The following is a 13,451-nucleotide window of genomic DNA, read 5'->3' on the forward strand; positions in this document are numbered from 1 at the left end:
GAAAGAAATGCTGAGGGGGCAGCTTGGTAGCTCAGTGGTTGAGAGCCAGGTCTAGAGATGGGATGTTTTAGGTTCAAATTGGCCTCAAACACTTCTCAGATGTATGACCCTGGGCAAGTCACTTTACCCCCATTGCCTAGCCCTTACCACTCTTCTGCCTTGGAACCAATACACAGTATTCATTCCAAGATGGAAGGTAAATATTTAAAAAAAAAATAGAAATGCTGAACTTACTCAATATCCCTGTGCTCAAAGTTACCCTACATCTAGAATGATCTTCTCTTGCCTTATACAAAGCACAGGTCTGACCATATCACTTTCCTGAATAAAGTAGCAATAGCTCAGTGGTGGTAGATACAAAAGGTTGGCCTAGGCCTCTTGCAAGAGGATCTAAGTTCAAATCTAGTCTGACACTTAACTATCTGACCCTGTTAAAGTCATCTACCCTGTCTGCCTCAGTTTCCCCATCTATAAAAAAAAAAAGAGGATTATAGTAGCACCTTCTTCACAGGGTTGCTGGGGGGATGATAAAATGAGAGAATATTTGTAAAGTACTTTGAAAACCTTAAAACACTATACAAATATTAGCCATTATCAATAATGCCAGTGGCATCTTTTTGCTTCTAGGATCAAACACAATCTCTTCTGTTTGACATAAAATCCATTCATAATCTGGTTTCGACATATGGTTTTCAATTCACTATTACATATTACTTGTCTATGGTCTAGCTTCTATGGCCTTCTTGCTGTTCTTCACATGACATTCCATTTCCCATCTCCATGCCTTTGAGGCTATCCCCCTCATGTCTAAAATTTACTATAGTGACAATTTATACTGTTTAACTTTAATCTATATTATGTTAAAAGAAAGTTACTAAAATTGTAACACCATTTGACTCACAGATAAGCATACACCAAAAAAGTCAAAATTAGATGGAAAGGTCCAATTATACTATAAAGTACTTAAGATGAACATTTTTTTGTTCTTGCAAAAAACTGCAAACAGAATAAATGCCTGACAATTAGGAAATGCCTAAACAAACTGGGGTTCCAGAATATAACAGATTACTGCCAGAAGAAATAATAAATAAAAAAAAAATACAAAGAGGCATGGGAAGATTTATATGAATTGATGAAGAGCTAGTAAAACAATACACACAATGACAACAATGGAAACAGAAAGGACAAACAAAATCAAAAGGGGACAAACTGTTGTATGATTAAAATTATTTAATTTAGCCCCAAATAATATATATAAGAATATACCTCCATTCCTTTCTTTGCAGAGGTGGAAGACTAAAGAGGTAAAACATAAAGAGTCAAAATTCATGTTGGTAAGTTTTGCTAAGCTGCTTTTTTCTTTCTCTTTTTTTATTCTTTGTGATAAGTGATGGCTGTCTGGGCAGTGTAGGGGGAGATGTATCTGGAAATGAAGATCATGTAAAATCAAAAGATATCAATGAGAAAAAAAATTTTAAAACACTAGTCTCTTTAAAAACTCAGCCTAAATGGGGGTTAAGTGACTTGCCCAGGGTCACACAACTAGAAAGTGTCTGAGGCTAGATTTGAACCCAGGACCTTCCATCTCTGAGCCTCTGGCTCTCAATCCACTGAGCCACCCAGCTGCCCCCGGTTTCTTGTATTTTTAATAAAAATGGGTATTGCATTTTGTCAGGGGCTTTTTCTGTATCTATTGAGATGGTCATGTGATTTCTGCTAATTTGGTAATTGACACTGTCAGTTATGTTGATGATTTTGCTGATATTGAACTAGTCTTGCATTCCTGGTATGGATCCTACTTGGTCATGGTGAATAATCCCTGTAATATATTGCAGTAGTTTCTTTGTTAGTGTTTTATTTAATATTTGTGCATCAATATTCATTAAAGCAATTGGTCTGTAAAAAAAAATAAAAAAAAAATAAAAACTCAGCCTAAGTACTACCTCCTCTCTGAAAACATCTTTGATTCTACTCCCCCAGCTGGCAGTGCCTTCCCAACCCTCAATTAAATTACCTTGTATTTACATGTATATATATATATATTGTATTCCTTCAGTGGGTCTATTTTATGTCTCTATATCCCTACTGCCTGGCACATTAAATATGCTTAATAAATACTTGATATTTTAAAAATCCTACTCATTCTTTGAGAGTCAGTTCAAATGACACTTTATTTTTTTGAAAACTCTTACCTTCCATCTTAGAATCAATACTGTGTATTGGTTCCAAGGCAGAAGAGTGGTAAGGGCTAAGCAATGGGGGTCAAGTGACTTTTCCAAGGTCACACATCTGGGAAGTATCTAAGATCAGATTTGAACCTAGAACCTCCTGTCTCTAGGCCTGGCTCTCAATCCACTGAGCCACCCAGCTGTCCCCTAAAATGCTACTTTCAATGATAACCTTCCCCTGATGGAACTATTTCCTTTCTCTAATCTAATTACTATCCCTATGCTGATGATTTTCAAATCATCCCATCTTATCCCAAACTCTGCTGACTTCTAACCTCATATCTCCAACTGCATTTCAGATGCTTCAAATTAGATGTCCAATCAACATCTTCAATTCAACATGTCCAAAACAAAATCATTATCTTTCCCATTAAGCTTCCCCCACCTCCTACCTTCCCTATTACTGTAAAGAGCAACTCCAGTCTCCCTCAGGCTCACAATCTAGAACTCATCCTGAACTTTCACTCCTCATATCCAAATTGTTGCCCAAGCCTGTCAATTTCATCTGCAATCTCTCTCTCATATGCCCCCTTCTTTCCTCTGACACTACCAGAAACCTGGTCCAGGCTCACATCACCTCGTGCCTGGACTATTGCAATAGCCTGCTGATGGGGTTTACCTGCCTCAAGTCTCTCCCCAGTCCAGTTCATCCTCTATTCAGCCACTAAAGTGATTTTCCTAACGTGCAGGCCTGATCATGGCACTACCACTTCCAGTCAACAAACTCCAGTGACTATCATCTCTAGGATCAAATTAAAAACTGCTCTGTTTACAAGTCCTTCATAACCTAGGACCCTCCTAAATATCCCAGTGTCCTTACACACTACTCCTCCAAGCAAGTGACTGGCCTCCTAGCAGTTCTAAGAACATCTCTTAGCTCCAGGCATTTTTCCTGTCTCTTCATCATTCCTGGAATGCTCTCTCTCCTCCCCTCAGTCTATTTACCTCCCTGGCTTCCCAACTAAAATTCTACCCTCCATAGAAAACCTTTCCCAATCCCTCTTAATTCCAAAGTGTTTCTGTTCAGTGCCTGTTAATTATCACCTCTTTATTCTCTACAGCTTGCTCTGTATAAATTTGTTTGCATGTGGTCTCCATTAGTTTGTAAGCTCTTTGTGGACAGGAGCTGTCTTTTGTCTCTTTTTGTATCCAGCAATTAAACACAGACCCTGGCACAAGAGCAGGTACTTCATAAATGTTTGCTGATAGATTGATTCTAACTTCAAATAGTTCTCTGTATTTATCATGCTATCACCTTCTATTTTGCACTCTAGTTATTGCAAATATTATTAGTTGTCACAGATTGTATATTTGTCATAGACACTGTCCTGTCAGAGGACATATAAGAAAAGAGGAGATATAATAAATAAATACATAACAAATAGCTGACTAACCAGATTAGCTACCAGAGACATAATAATGGTCATTTTTTAGTAGTGTTTTTTTTCCCCAGAAGAATTCATATAAATACAAGCAAAAAGCACCGAATTCTTCCCTCAAAGTTAAGCTCCAAATATGCTTCCTTTTTTGATATGAGGACATTTTCTATAATCAGGCTGGCCTAATAATGACTTATTACATGTGTTTTTTTTGTTTTATTAGAAAAGAAAATCAATAAACATCTATGAAGAGAAAGCCCAATGCCGAGGACTCAGACCATCTGGATTATGCAGAAGTACAGGAAGTGATTCTTAAATTGGAGGAAACAGTACTTAGTTTACATGTAAAACTTGACAGAAGGGGGAGGCTGAACAACATCAAGTCTAAAGAGATTTACTCCACACTGAAAATCTAAATTGGACTTCTTGCCTATTTTATGTTTTCTCTGAAGACTGGTAATAAGGTTCAGTTTGGCTGCTTCTGAAACTCAATATGAAATAATTTGTTGACTAACCTCCCTCCCAACCAAAAACAAAACAAAACAACAACAAAAAACCCCACACAAAGGACTAAAGTCATAAGAATTGTTCATGCTTTGCAAAAAGAAAATAAAATAACTGTACAAAGTATTAGCTTGTCAAACTAAAACAGAAAAACTGAAAAAGAAGGGAATTTAGGATAAGACTTACTAAAATTGTCCTGGGGGAAATTCTAGCTTAATATGTCTGAGAACAAGTCTCATATCATACCCCAGGAATGGCAGGCAGTCTGGAATAATGATGCCAGGTTACTTTTAATTGCCATACTGCCTTAGATTCTCTGACCACCAATAATTTATAAACATAGGATCTTAGAGCCAAAAGAGATCTTACAAATCCTCTAAACTAATGCTCAAATGGGAATATTTATAAAGTGCCTGGTACATAGTAGGCATTATCTAAATGCCTATTTCCTTTCCTATACTACAATTCTCCACCTCCTACCCTTTTTACAGACAAGGAAACAACCATGATGAAGTAAAAATGTCCTGTATAAAATAACACATTGCATTGGTTTGAGAGCCAGAACCAAAGCTCACATCTTCCAACAACCTAATGGGCAGGAAGCTATGTAGATAGCTTTGTAGATATACATAGAACCTATGTAGTTAGGTACAGCAAAAAACAAAAATCAACTAACCATTCACTCAAATATGTAAGTACTCAAGTACTGAAAGTATTGTGCCAGGTGCTAGAAGACAGATGCAGTCTGAATGTCTCAAACTCTTGCCTAAAATAACTCAAGTCCAAGAACTTGGGGGAGGGGGAGGGAAAAGAGAGGTAGGAGGCTGTCAGTCAAGAGCACTTACAGAAAAGCCAACTTTCTACTGCAGTCTATACAATCTAATCAGTCATTACAAGCAGTTTATCTGCACTATATTTCTGAAAAATGTAAAATTCACCTGATGGTCAGGGGATAAGGTAATGCAAGAGTAAAGTACTGATTTATTTTACTTGACCATATTTGTTTACTAGGGAAGGCTCCGATGGAAGAGAGCTGACCAGAAGTGAAAGACAGACAGAAAGAAAGAAGTAACAATAAAACACTTTTAAAAAATATATACAAAAGAAAAAAATTCAGAATGTAACACAATCAGAACAATTTTGTTACCACTCTGTTAAATTTAATAGAAGTTTAAAAACCTGTACATAACAAAAATTTGTTTCATATGTTATTCTTTTGGAGTATTTTGTTCTTTTTGAAAAGTTCATGTTTGTTGCTTACTATGTTCATTTCCCCCAGGAGCAGCTGGGTGGCTCAGGCCTAGAAAAGGGTGATGTTGGGTTCAAATTTGGATTCAGACACTTCCTAGCTGTGTGGCCCTGGACAAGTGATTTAACCCTCATTGCCTAGCCCTTACTGCTAATTGGCCTTAGAATCTGATTCTAAGGCAAATGGTACAAATTTTTAAAAAACCTCCTTCCCCCACCTCCAGAAGTAAGGTTTACTGGGAGATAATCTTAGTTTCAAATCACAAGAAAGTCACTCTATTTCTTCTATAAGGTCCTCTCCCAAGACTTCTTCTATCTAGTTTTTTTAAAATCACTCTTTGTCTTGCTTATTGACTAAAGTATGGTTCTTCTGCTAAGGAGCTATAGGATCTTGGAAAAGTAATCTAACCTGTTTCCTCACCTATAATATGACTGGGGGACGGGGGACCAGAACAGTACACTAGAAAGAGTTTCTAGACCTCTTCCTGTCCCAATAATCTCACTTTAACTATCTTTGAATCAACAGTTATTTTTCCTATACTGTTATTCAAAGTTCTTGCCACTTTCCCTTCAATATTTCCTCTAAAGGCAGCTCCTTCTTCCCATTCTTCTTCATCTTTTGGACCTTAGGAGAAACTCTCTGTCAAAGTTCTTGTTTATTTTAAAGAATAATTCTCCCAGTCTAAAAGTATTGGAACAAACTAATAAATCACCTCCCTGTGTGCTTCCATCTCACACTGTCCATTTAAAGTCACATCTTTATTTCAAAATCATTCCTTCTTTCTGCTAAAGGAAGTGGCAAGACAAACAGTGAAATAACCAGAGATGTTTAAGACCTTTGATAGCTTAAACTCCTAAGGTTGCAGTGGGTTAATATGAGTATAGATTCAAACTAGCCACCTTCTGCTCATATTCTCAAAGCAGAATTTTCCCAATACTGATATCACCCAATGAGAAAAATTAATTAACAGCCTGAATTTGATACACCTCACCCCAGAAAACTACAACAAAGTCCAAGGCTCATTGAAATCTTAATTATAACATTCAAATCCAGGCATCCAGCAATTAATCCAAATATAATATCTGGCTTCACATAGAAAGGAAAAGGAAGCCCAGACCTCTACATTCAATAAAAACTCCTAAAAATCTGATAACGAATGTTAACACCATACTTACTCAGGAAGCCATTGCCAGCTTTAGAGAGGAGATAATTACTCAGCAAGGAAGAGAGCTGCTGAATAGCTAAATTTTGTCACAAGAGTTTTTTGAATACCTAAATAAAATTAACTCCTGTGTTACTATGTTTTTTAAAGTATACAATTTTAAAAGTATATTAAAGACAAAATATTCAAATGGACCAGAGGTACTGCACATTTTAAGTCGAGTACAATACTCTTGAGGCTTGTACCAAAGGTCCCTTACACTTAATTAAAAGAGAGACTATTAGTGTTTAGTTTATTAAAGCTTCTCATTGACAAAGGATCTTTTCTCCTTGCAGCTGGTTCATGCTAGACATAAACTCAAAGAACAAGTTCACCCAGAAACTCATGGCTGAAACAATCACACCCAACTTCTTTACCACTTAAGACCTCTTCAGGGCATGGAGGTGACCCTAAATTCTCTAAGGCCATGAGCATAGCATGAGGCCCCAAAGGCTGTTTGCCAATGTTCAGCAACAGACTGTGATACAATCACCAGTCTAGCTAAATGCAGAGAAGCTCAATCTCAGACCTACCACCAGCTGCTTTGAATTTCTTTGGCCACAGCAACTCGTGTAAACTATCAAAGGTGTAAATTGAATACACAGGCCAATGAAATCACAAGACCCTCTGAAGTATAAAAAGCTGTTATCTACATAAAATTGGGTTCCAACTCCAAATTTTACATCAAGTCATGGACACTGGTTTAAAATAAAAACAGTACCTTCTGTAAATAATAAACTCGAATACAGGACTACAATCCCCACAAGCCTTTGCTCCACTTCCCCAGAATGCCTTGTAATCTCACCTGGGCCGAGATCGAAAAGGTATTTAAGCTGATCCAAAGGCTTTTGAGGGTCTCTTGGACTTCCGTTTTGGGGCAGGCATGGCTTTTTTTCATAATGTAGGTGAGGTTGTGTCTAGGCCACTCTATGGCCTGGACACGTGTTTCTTATCCTGTATTTTCTTTAATCCTTAATCTTCAATAAACCTCTAAAAATTATAATACTCCTTGCAGAGAGAAACTAATTTCTACCTGCCTCAGATGCCTCAGTCTCCCCAGTCTCCCCTAAATTTTAATTGTTACACTTCTCAATATAGACCAAAGGGAAAAATCATTTTTAGTAGCAGATTCCTTCAGAGCATCAGTTGGGTGTGGCAAGAAAGGGACTGAGATCTGAGGGCATGAGTCACAGCCTGCCAAGCAGCTGGTTAGAGGAAGAAGGAGGTGGCAATTTCTAATATTTATAACAAATTTAGGGAACTCAATCAGACACTATGCAAATGGTGTAAGCTAAAGGTTAGGGACAATTCCTGAAACCCAGGAACCTGGTTTGTGAAACTGAATGCATAATATAATGCTATGTATGTATTTAGTGCACTGATGAACTGAGAAGCAACACAGAATAGAAAAAACACTGGATAGGAGCCAGGAGCTCTTGGTTCTACTGCTAAAGTTTCTTTGTTATTTAAGACAAGTCATTTTCCCCTTTTAGGGGCCTCAGTTTCCTCACCTTTAGAACAAGGAAGTTGGACAAGGTTCTAAGGCCAAAGAACTGGTAGAGAATTTAGGAGTCGTCTAGTTCAGTGATCTCATCTGACAGATGAAGAAATACAGGAGAGGTTGATTTATTCAAGAACACACAGATAGACAATGGCACAATTAGGACAGAAGCTCAGGTCTCTTAATTCCTACCCCATAATATGAGACTGCCTTTTTCAGTTCTGAAATTCTGTGATATTGGTGGAAGATCCAAGACCATATGTTTCAGCCTAATCAGGACCTTGGAGGTTTCTCTAGGCCAACAAATCCATCTATCAGATGAGGAAACAGAGGTTCAGAGAGATTCTGTGACTTGTCCAAAGTCCCAGAGTAAGAATCTTCTTGTTCAGTCAATCAGACAGTCATGTCCAACTCTTTGGGACCCTGTGGGCTATCCTGTTTATTGCGTTTTCTTGGAAGACACTGGAATGGTTTGCCATTTCCTTATCCCGTGGATAAAGACAAACAGAGATTAATGTGACTTGCTCAAGATCACACAGCTGCTATCTACTGAGCCAAGTAGCTGCCTCCCCCTATAGCTGGAATAGAGGTCCAAAAATTCCAAAATAATCTCTCCCAACTGTACTACATTCATCAGCATTAACCAGCTCTTCAGTAAGCGGAATTAAATGTCCCACAGAATAACAAAGTTCAGAAATCCTACTTAGTTCCACATCTGTATCCTGTGTAGATCATAAAATGGCTACTTTCCTAAGTATTGTTTCTGAAAGGAAAATATTCACTACAATAACTGAGATCTCCAAATATAAAGCTACCTGCAATTCTTCAACAAGATGACAGCTGCTTCTAACCAGTTACTTGGCTTTTCTTCACAGACAAAGAGCTTCCAAAGTTAAAGGAAGATACTGTACTTCCTTGGTAACCAGAGAAAGCTTTGAGAATGTTTGAATATCTTGGAAACCTAGTCAACTCTGGATATAAGTTATTAGACCTTATTCTCATGAAGAAAGCATAACTATATAACTTTAAAAAGATGCCTACAGTGCTTCTAATTTGACCAGGCAGTTCCAAGGACAATGGGGAAATATCATATATATACATATGATATATACAACCTATGATATAGGCAGGGCAAAGGTTATTTCCATTTTAAAGGTGAGTAAATTGAGATTCATAAAGATTAAGTTATTTACCCAAAATCACACAGCTAATGACTGGCTAAGCAGGGAATGATTCAAGTCTTCTGATTACCAGGTCCAGAGTAATTTCCTCTACACTAGCCTACCTACCTCTAGTCAGGAAATTTGTCACTGATAAAACCTACATAGTTCCTCTGTTGGTGCTGGGGATGATAGAAACCAAGACCACTGAGGTTCCTCCCAAATCTGAAATTCTATGATAAATGGCAGGGTAAAGAATTTGAACCTGTCTTCTAACCTCCAAGGTCAGTGTTCTTTCTGCTATACCCCAATGCCTCTTCTATTCTTTCAAAAATGACTATGCCCACTTAATGCCCAAAAGCATTAAGACTTTTAAATATCTCATCAAAAAATAATTAAATTACCCAACTGATTAAATTTTAAACTCAAATGTTCTGGATAGGCAAAGGATTAACCTATGACACTATCTCTATTTACCACTCCAATTCAAAACACTAGATTTAACAGTGAATAAGGTGAGTTGGAAATACCAAAAGTAGCAAGCAATGTGTCCAAGCTTACAACTCGTGTTATTACTGACACAGGTGACTAAAGTGAAGGTGAATGGACTGGTGAGTGACATAAAAAAAAAAAAGCCTGGAGAGGGAATCTGGCACTGTTCCACCTTATATAAAATAAAAGAGAATAAGGTAAAAACAGACTGAAGGAAAAATGTTATATCAATAAACAGTATGAGAGCACCCTTCTAGGCAAAATATGGGGAAATGAGTACACAAACTGGCTAAACGATCTGTCCCCTCATTTACCATGTCATAGGCTAAGAGCTGCAAAGACTTGCTGGAAATGCTCTAATCCATATCCTTCTTTTATAGCCGAAGAAACTGAAGCCTAGATCAGGGAAACTTGATCAAGGTCACATCACTGAGATGTGGCAGGGTCAGAACCAGAACTCAAATTCCTAAAGTACTTTCAGTGCTCTTATCACTAGACTAATCTTGCTCTCTACATCATGGACATCAGCCCCTTCCCTCAGTTCTCTCTTCCAAACACTGTCCCCAAAGAGCTAAATAGGTTCATTTATGACACTAACAAGAAGATATTTTCTAGTAGCATAGTGGACAGAGCACCAAGCCTGGAGTAGGGAGGAACTGGGTTCAAATCAGACCTCAAGACACTCCCCTAACTGTATGATCCTGGGAAAAAGTCACAACCCCCATTGCCTAGCCCTTGCCCTTCTGTTTTAGAATTTATACTAAGATAGAAAATAAAGGATTAAAAAAATATATTTTCTGTGTTCAAAACTACTTTCCATTAAGAAGGCACATCAGTTTATCTTCCTTTCTTTGGTGTAAAGTCTCACTACAAATAGGAAAGTGTTGAAGACACCCAATCATAGAATGACATGGGGTGAGTAAGATGACATGATTATTATATATTAACAAGAAGTTTACTTTTATATAATGAATTCAACTCAACGCAGCCAATTCCTTTAATTATTCTGCCATTCTACTATATTTAACCCTACCCATACACTTTGTCAAGGTTGGCAAGTACCCTTGAAGCTAATGGACCCAGGGCCCTGATTCATAAAGTCCTCTTCAGAAAGAGGTCAGTGAACAGTATAAACAGCAAAGATAGCAAAATATAAAACAACTAGAATTCAGCGATTCACAATGAGGAAAGGGGCCTAAGAACTAACTCAGTTCAATCCCCTCATTTTACAGAGGAAACGGGCCCAGAAGAGGGCTATGACTTGCCCAAGGTCACTTCCCCACTGAGCAGCCTCAGAGTCAGAAGAACTACAGCCTAAGACTTCTGACCTCCAATTCAGAACTCTTCTTACTCCAGGCAACCTCCCTCACTAGACAGAACTCATCAGGGGTCCTGAACCTGCAGTCATTGATGTTTCTAATGTTACATCATAAGCAAGTCAGAAAGGTCTACGTTTTCCTTCCTGCTGACTGAAAAGCTGGTGCAAATAATTCATTTTGGTAACAGCAGGAGTTCCCTTTAAAACAGGATAAACAAATCAAATCTTGTTTGACCTCAGTAACTGGTGGCATGTCATGCAAAATACTGTAACTACTGGTAGTTTCGAAGGACATCCTGTGAAAATGCAAACTTTCATTGAGTAGAAAGACACATGACAACAAAGTAAGCAGTTCTATAATACAGCAGAGATACGAGCTGGAGAATGAGTGTTAACAGTTTATAGCTTTAGGCTATTGGTTTAACATGAGTGAGTTATGATTATCATCCAGCTAAGGCTAAGATGGTAGTGAATAGGTGGGTTTCTAACATTTTTTCTCTAGAATATGCGATATTTGCTAGCTTGCCAGTTTAGAGATTTAAAAAACTGAAATCTAGTTAGTTTCCAGTGAGCAAGAAGCTTATACTTACTTTTTAACATTCGCCTCCCCATTGGGGATTCTACGCAACTTCTTCTTTTTGAGGATTTTCACAGCTCTCCTACAAAGTGTTTCAGAGTCCAACATCTCCTTCACTTTCCCATAAGATCCTTCTCCCAGCAAATCTCCCATCAGGTATTTGCCAATGAGTTTGGCCCTTTTTCGTCTTGGCTGGTAGATGACCTCAGTGGAGTCTATTCGGTGAATAAATGTGTCCATACCCACAGACATAAGTTCACTTTCTGTAAACATGCCCAACTGCTGTGGTTCTGTCAAATCCATCCTGGATTAAACTCCTTAACCAGGTTTCTTTAGACACACCAGGATCTCTTAAGTCAATCTTGAGTTCTTGGTTTTCCCAACTTTTCTTCTCAAAAAAACAAAAACAAAAACAAAAACAAAAACAGAAAAACCCCCAACTCTTCCAAAGATTGTACTAATGTAATTCAGTAGTCCCTGATTAAGGGTCTAATACACCCCAAATGCCTGGCTCTCAAGCAAAAATGTCAAGAACTTTTGAACAGGCACCTGGCTTATTTTTGACCTGGTCTCACTGTTTTGGCTCAGCCAGGTCTCTTTACTCACTGTTGGCCCTAAAAAGGCCCAGGATGGGTTCTTAAGTGCTAGGTCATCCTCTAGGACTTTAGACCCTTGGACAAATACAGGAGAGTGAAGTCTTTTCAGGACTTTCCATTACCATTGTGTCATGGCTCCCAAATACAAACTGGGATCAGCAGTCAGATCTTGCTCACAGGACTTTTGCACCTTGAATCCCAAACTTGACCCCCTTTGAAAATAAACTGGTGGTTGAAATGTGATTGTTTGAGTTTCTTCTACTGAATATTAATCTCTTGCCCACCCCACCCCCCCAACACACACCCATACACACACACACACCCAGGATTCTATATCTGCCAGAAGTTCAAAACCCTCAACACTTATCAAGGTTTCACAGGGGGCATCCCTCACTCAGTCTTCCAATTCTTCCCACTACTTCCCTCCCAAAGGGTCCCCTACTGCCAGTCCCCAATGGTCAATGTGAAGACACTGATCCAGGGGAGCCTCCACCAAAGAGGTCCTGGAAAGAGATCAGAGAAGTTTTCCCTCCCTCCCACCCACCCCGCTCCAGGGGAAATCCCTCCCTAAGACAAGTAACACCCGGGAGGAACGAGATGGGAATTAACTAACCCAATCCCAGGTTTCTCGGTGCCCCTCCCCCAAAAAGTGACAGGTCGAAGTGACTACCCCTCCAAAAATGAAAGAAATATATTCGGTGGAGGGGGGGGCAAGCTAAACCTGCACAAAAAGTGGGGGTGCTAAAGACGACCTAGTGACCCCAGAAGCCTTTTCAAAATAGAAACAAAGAACAAGTCTGGGGCGCGGGGCTGGGGAGGGGAAGAAGTAAACTTAAAAGGAGGGTTCCCACGCCCGCCCTTTCCTTGGCTCTCGAGAGATCCAAGCGCTGTCTGTTGCCAGTCCCCCTCCACCCGTCCCGGGAAGGGTCCCGGTGGCGGGGGCTGTGGGGGTCGCCGCTGCTCCCTCGCTCCCTCCGAAGGTAACGGGCGGGGGGCGGGGGGGAAGGGGCTGGGGCCTCGGGGCCCCCGGGAGAGTCGCCCCCTCCCCCCAACCCTCCGAGTCCCGAGCAGCCCGGGGCCGGACCGGGCCGGGGCTCGGCTGCCTCTCTGGACCGGGCTCGGTGAGGGCGAGTCCTGCAGCGCAGGCCGCCGCCGCAGCCGCCGCCGCTCCCCCCACAGCCGGGCCCCGCACGGGGCAGCTCTGAGGAGGCCGGGCGGCCCCGGGCCCATCCAACGCGGCCCAGTA

The 13,451-nt window shown here is 39.8% G+C and overlaps 1 protein-coding gene across 5 annotated transcripts in view; it reads right to left on the reverse strand.

Annotated features, from left to right (window-relative positions):
• The window catches only part of STK11 (serine/threonine kinase 11), a 168,845-nt gene extending 155,754 nt beyond the window's left edge, over window positions 1-13,091 (reverse strand). For all 5 annotated transcript variants that reach the window (XR_465843.3, XM_056822248.1, XM_007489369.3 and 2 more), the window contains exon 1: window positions 11,623-13,091. Coding sequence is in view for 4 of the 5 variants with exons in the window: in XM_056822248.1 (XP_056678226.1) it covers window positions 11,623-11,912 (290 nt within the window). In the remaining variant the exon portion in view is untranslated. The remainder of the gene's footprint in view (window positions 1-11,622) is intronic.
• Between the last annotated feature and the right edge of the window lie 360 nt (window positions 13,092-13,451).

This window comes from Monodelphis domestica, chromosome 3, assembly GCF_027887165.1.
Source record: "Monodelphis domestica isolate mMonDom1 chromosome 3, mMonDom1.pri, whole genome shotgun sequence".
NCBI classification, from domain to species: domain Eukaryota; kingdom Metazoa; phylum Chordata; class Mammalia; order Didelphimorphia; family Didelphidae; genus Monodelphis; species Monodelphis domestica.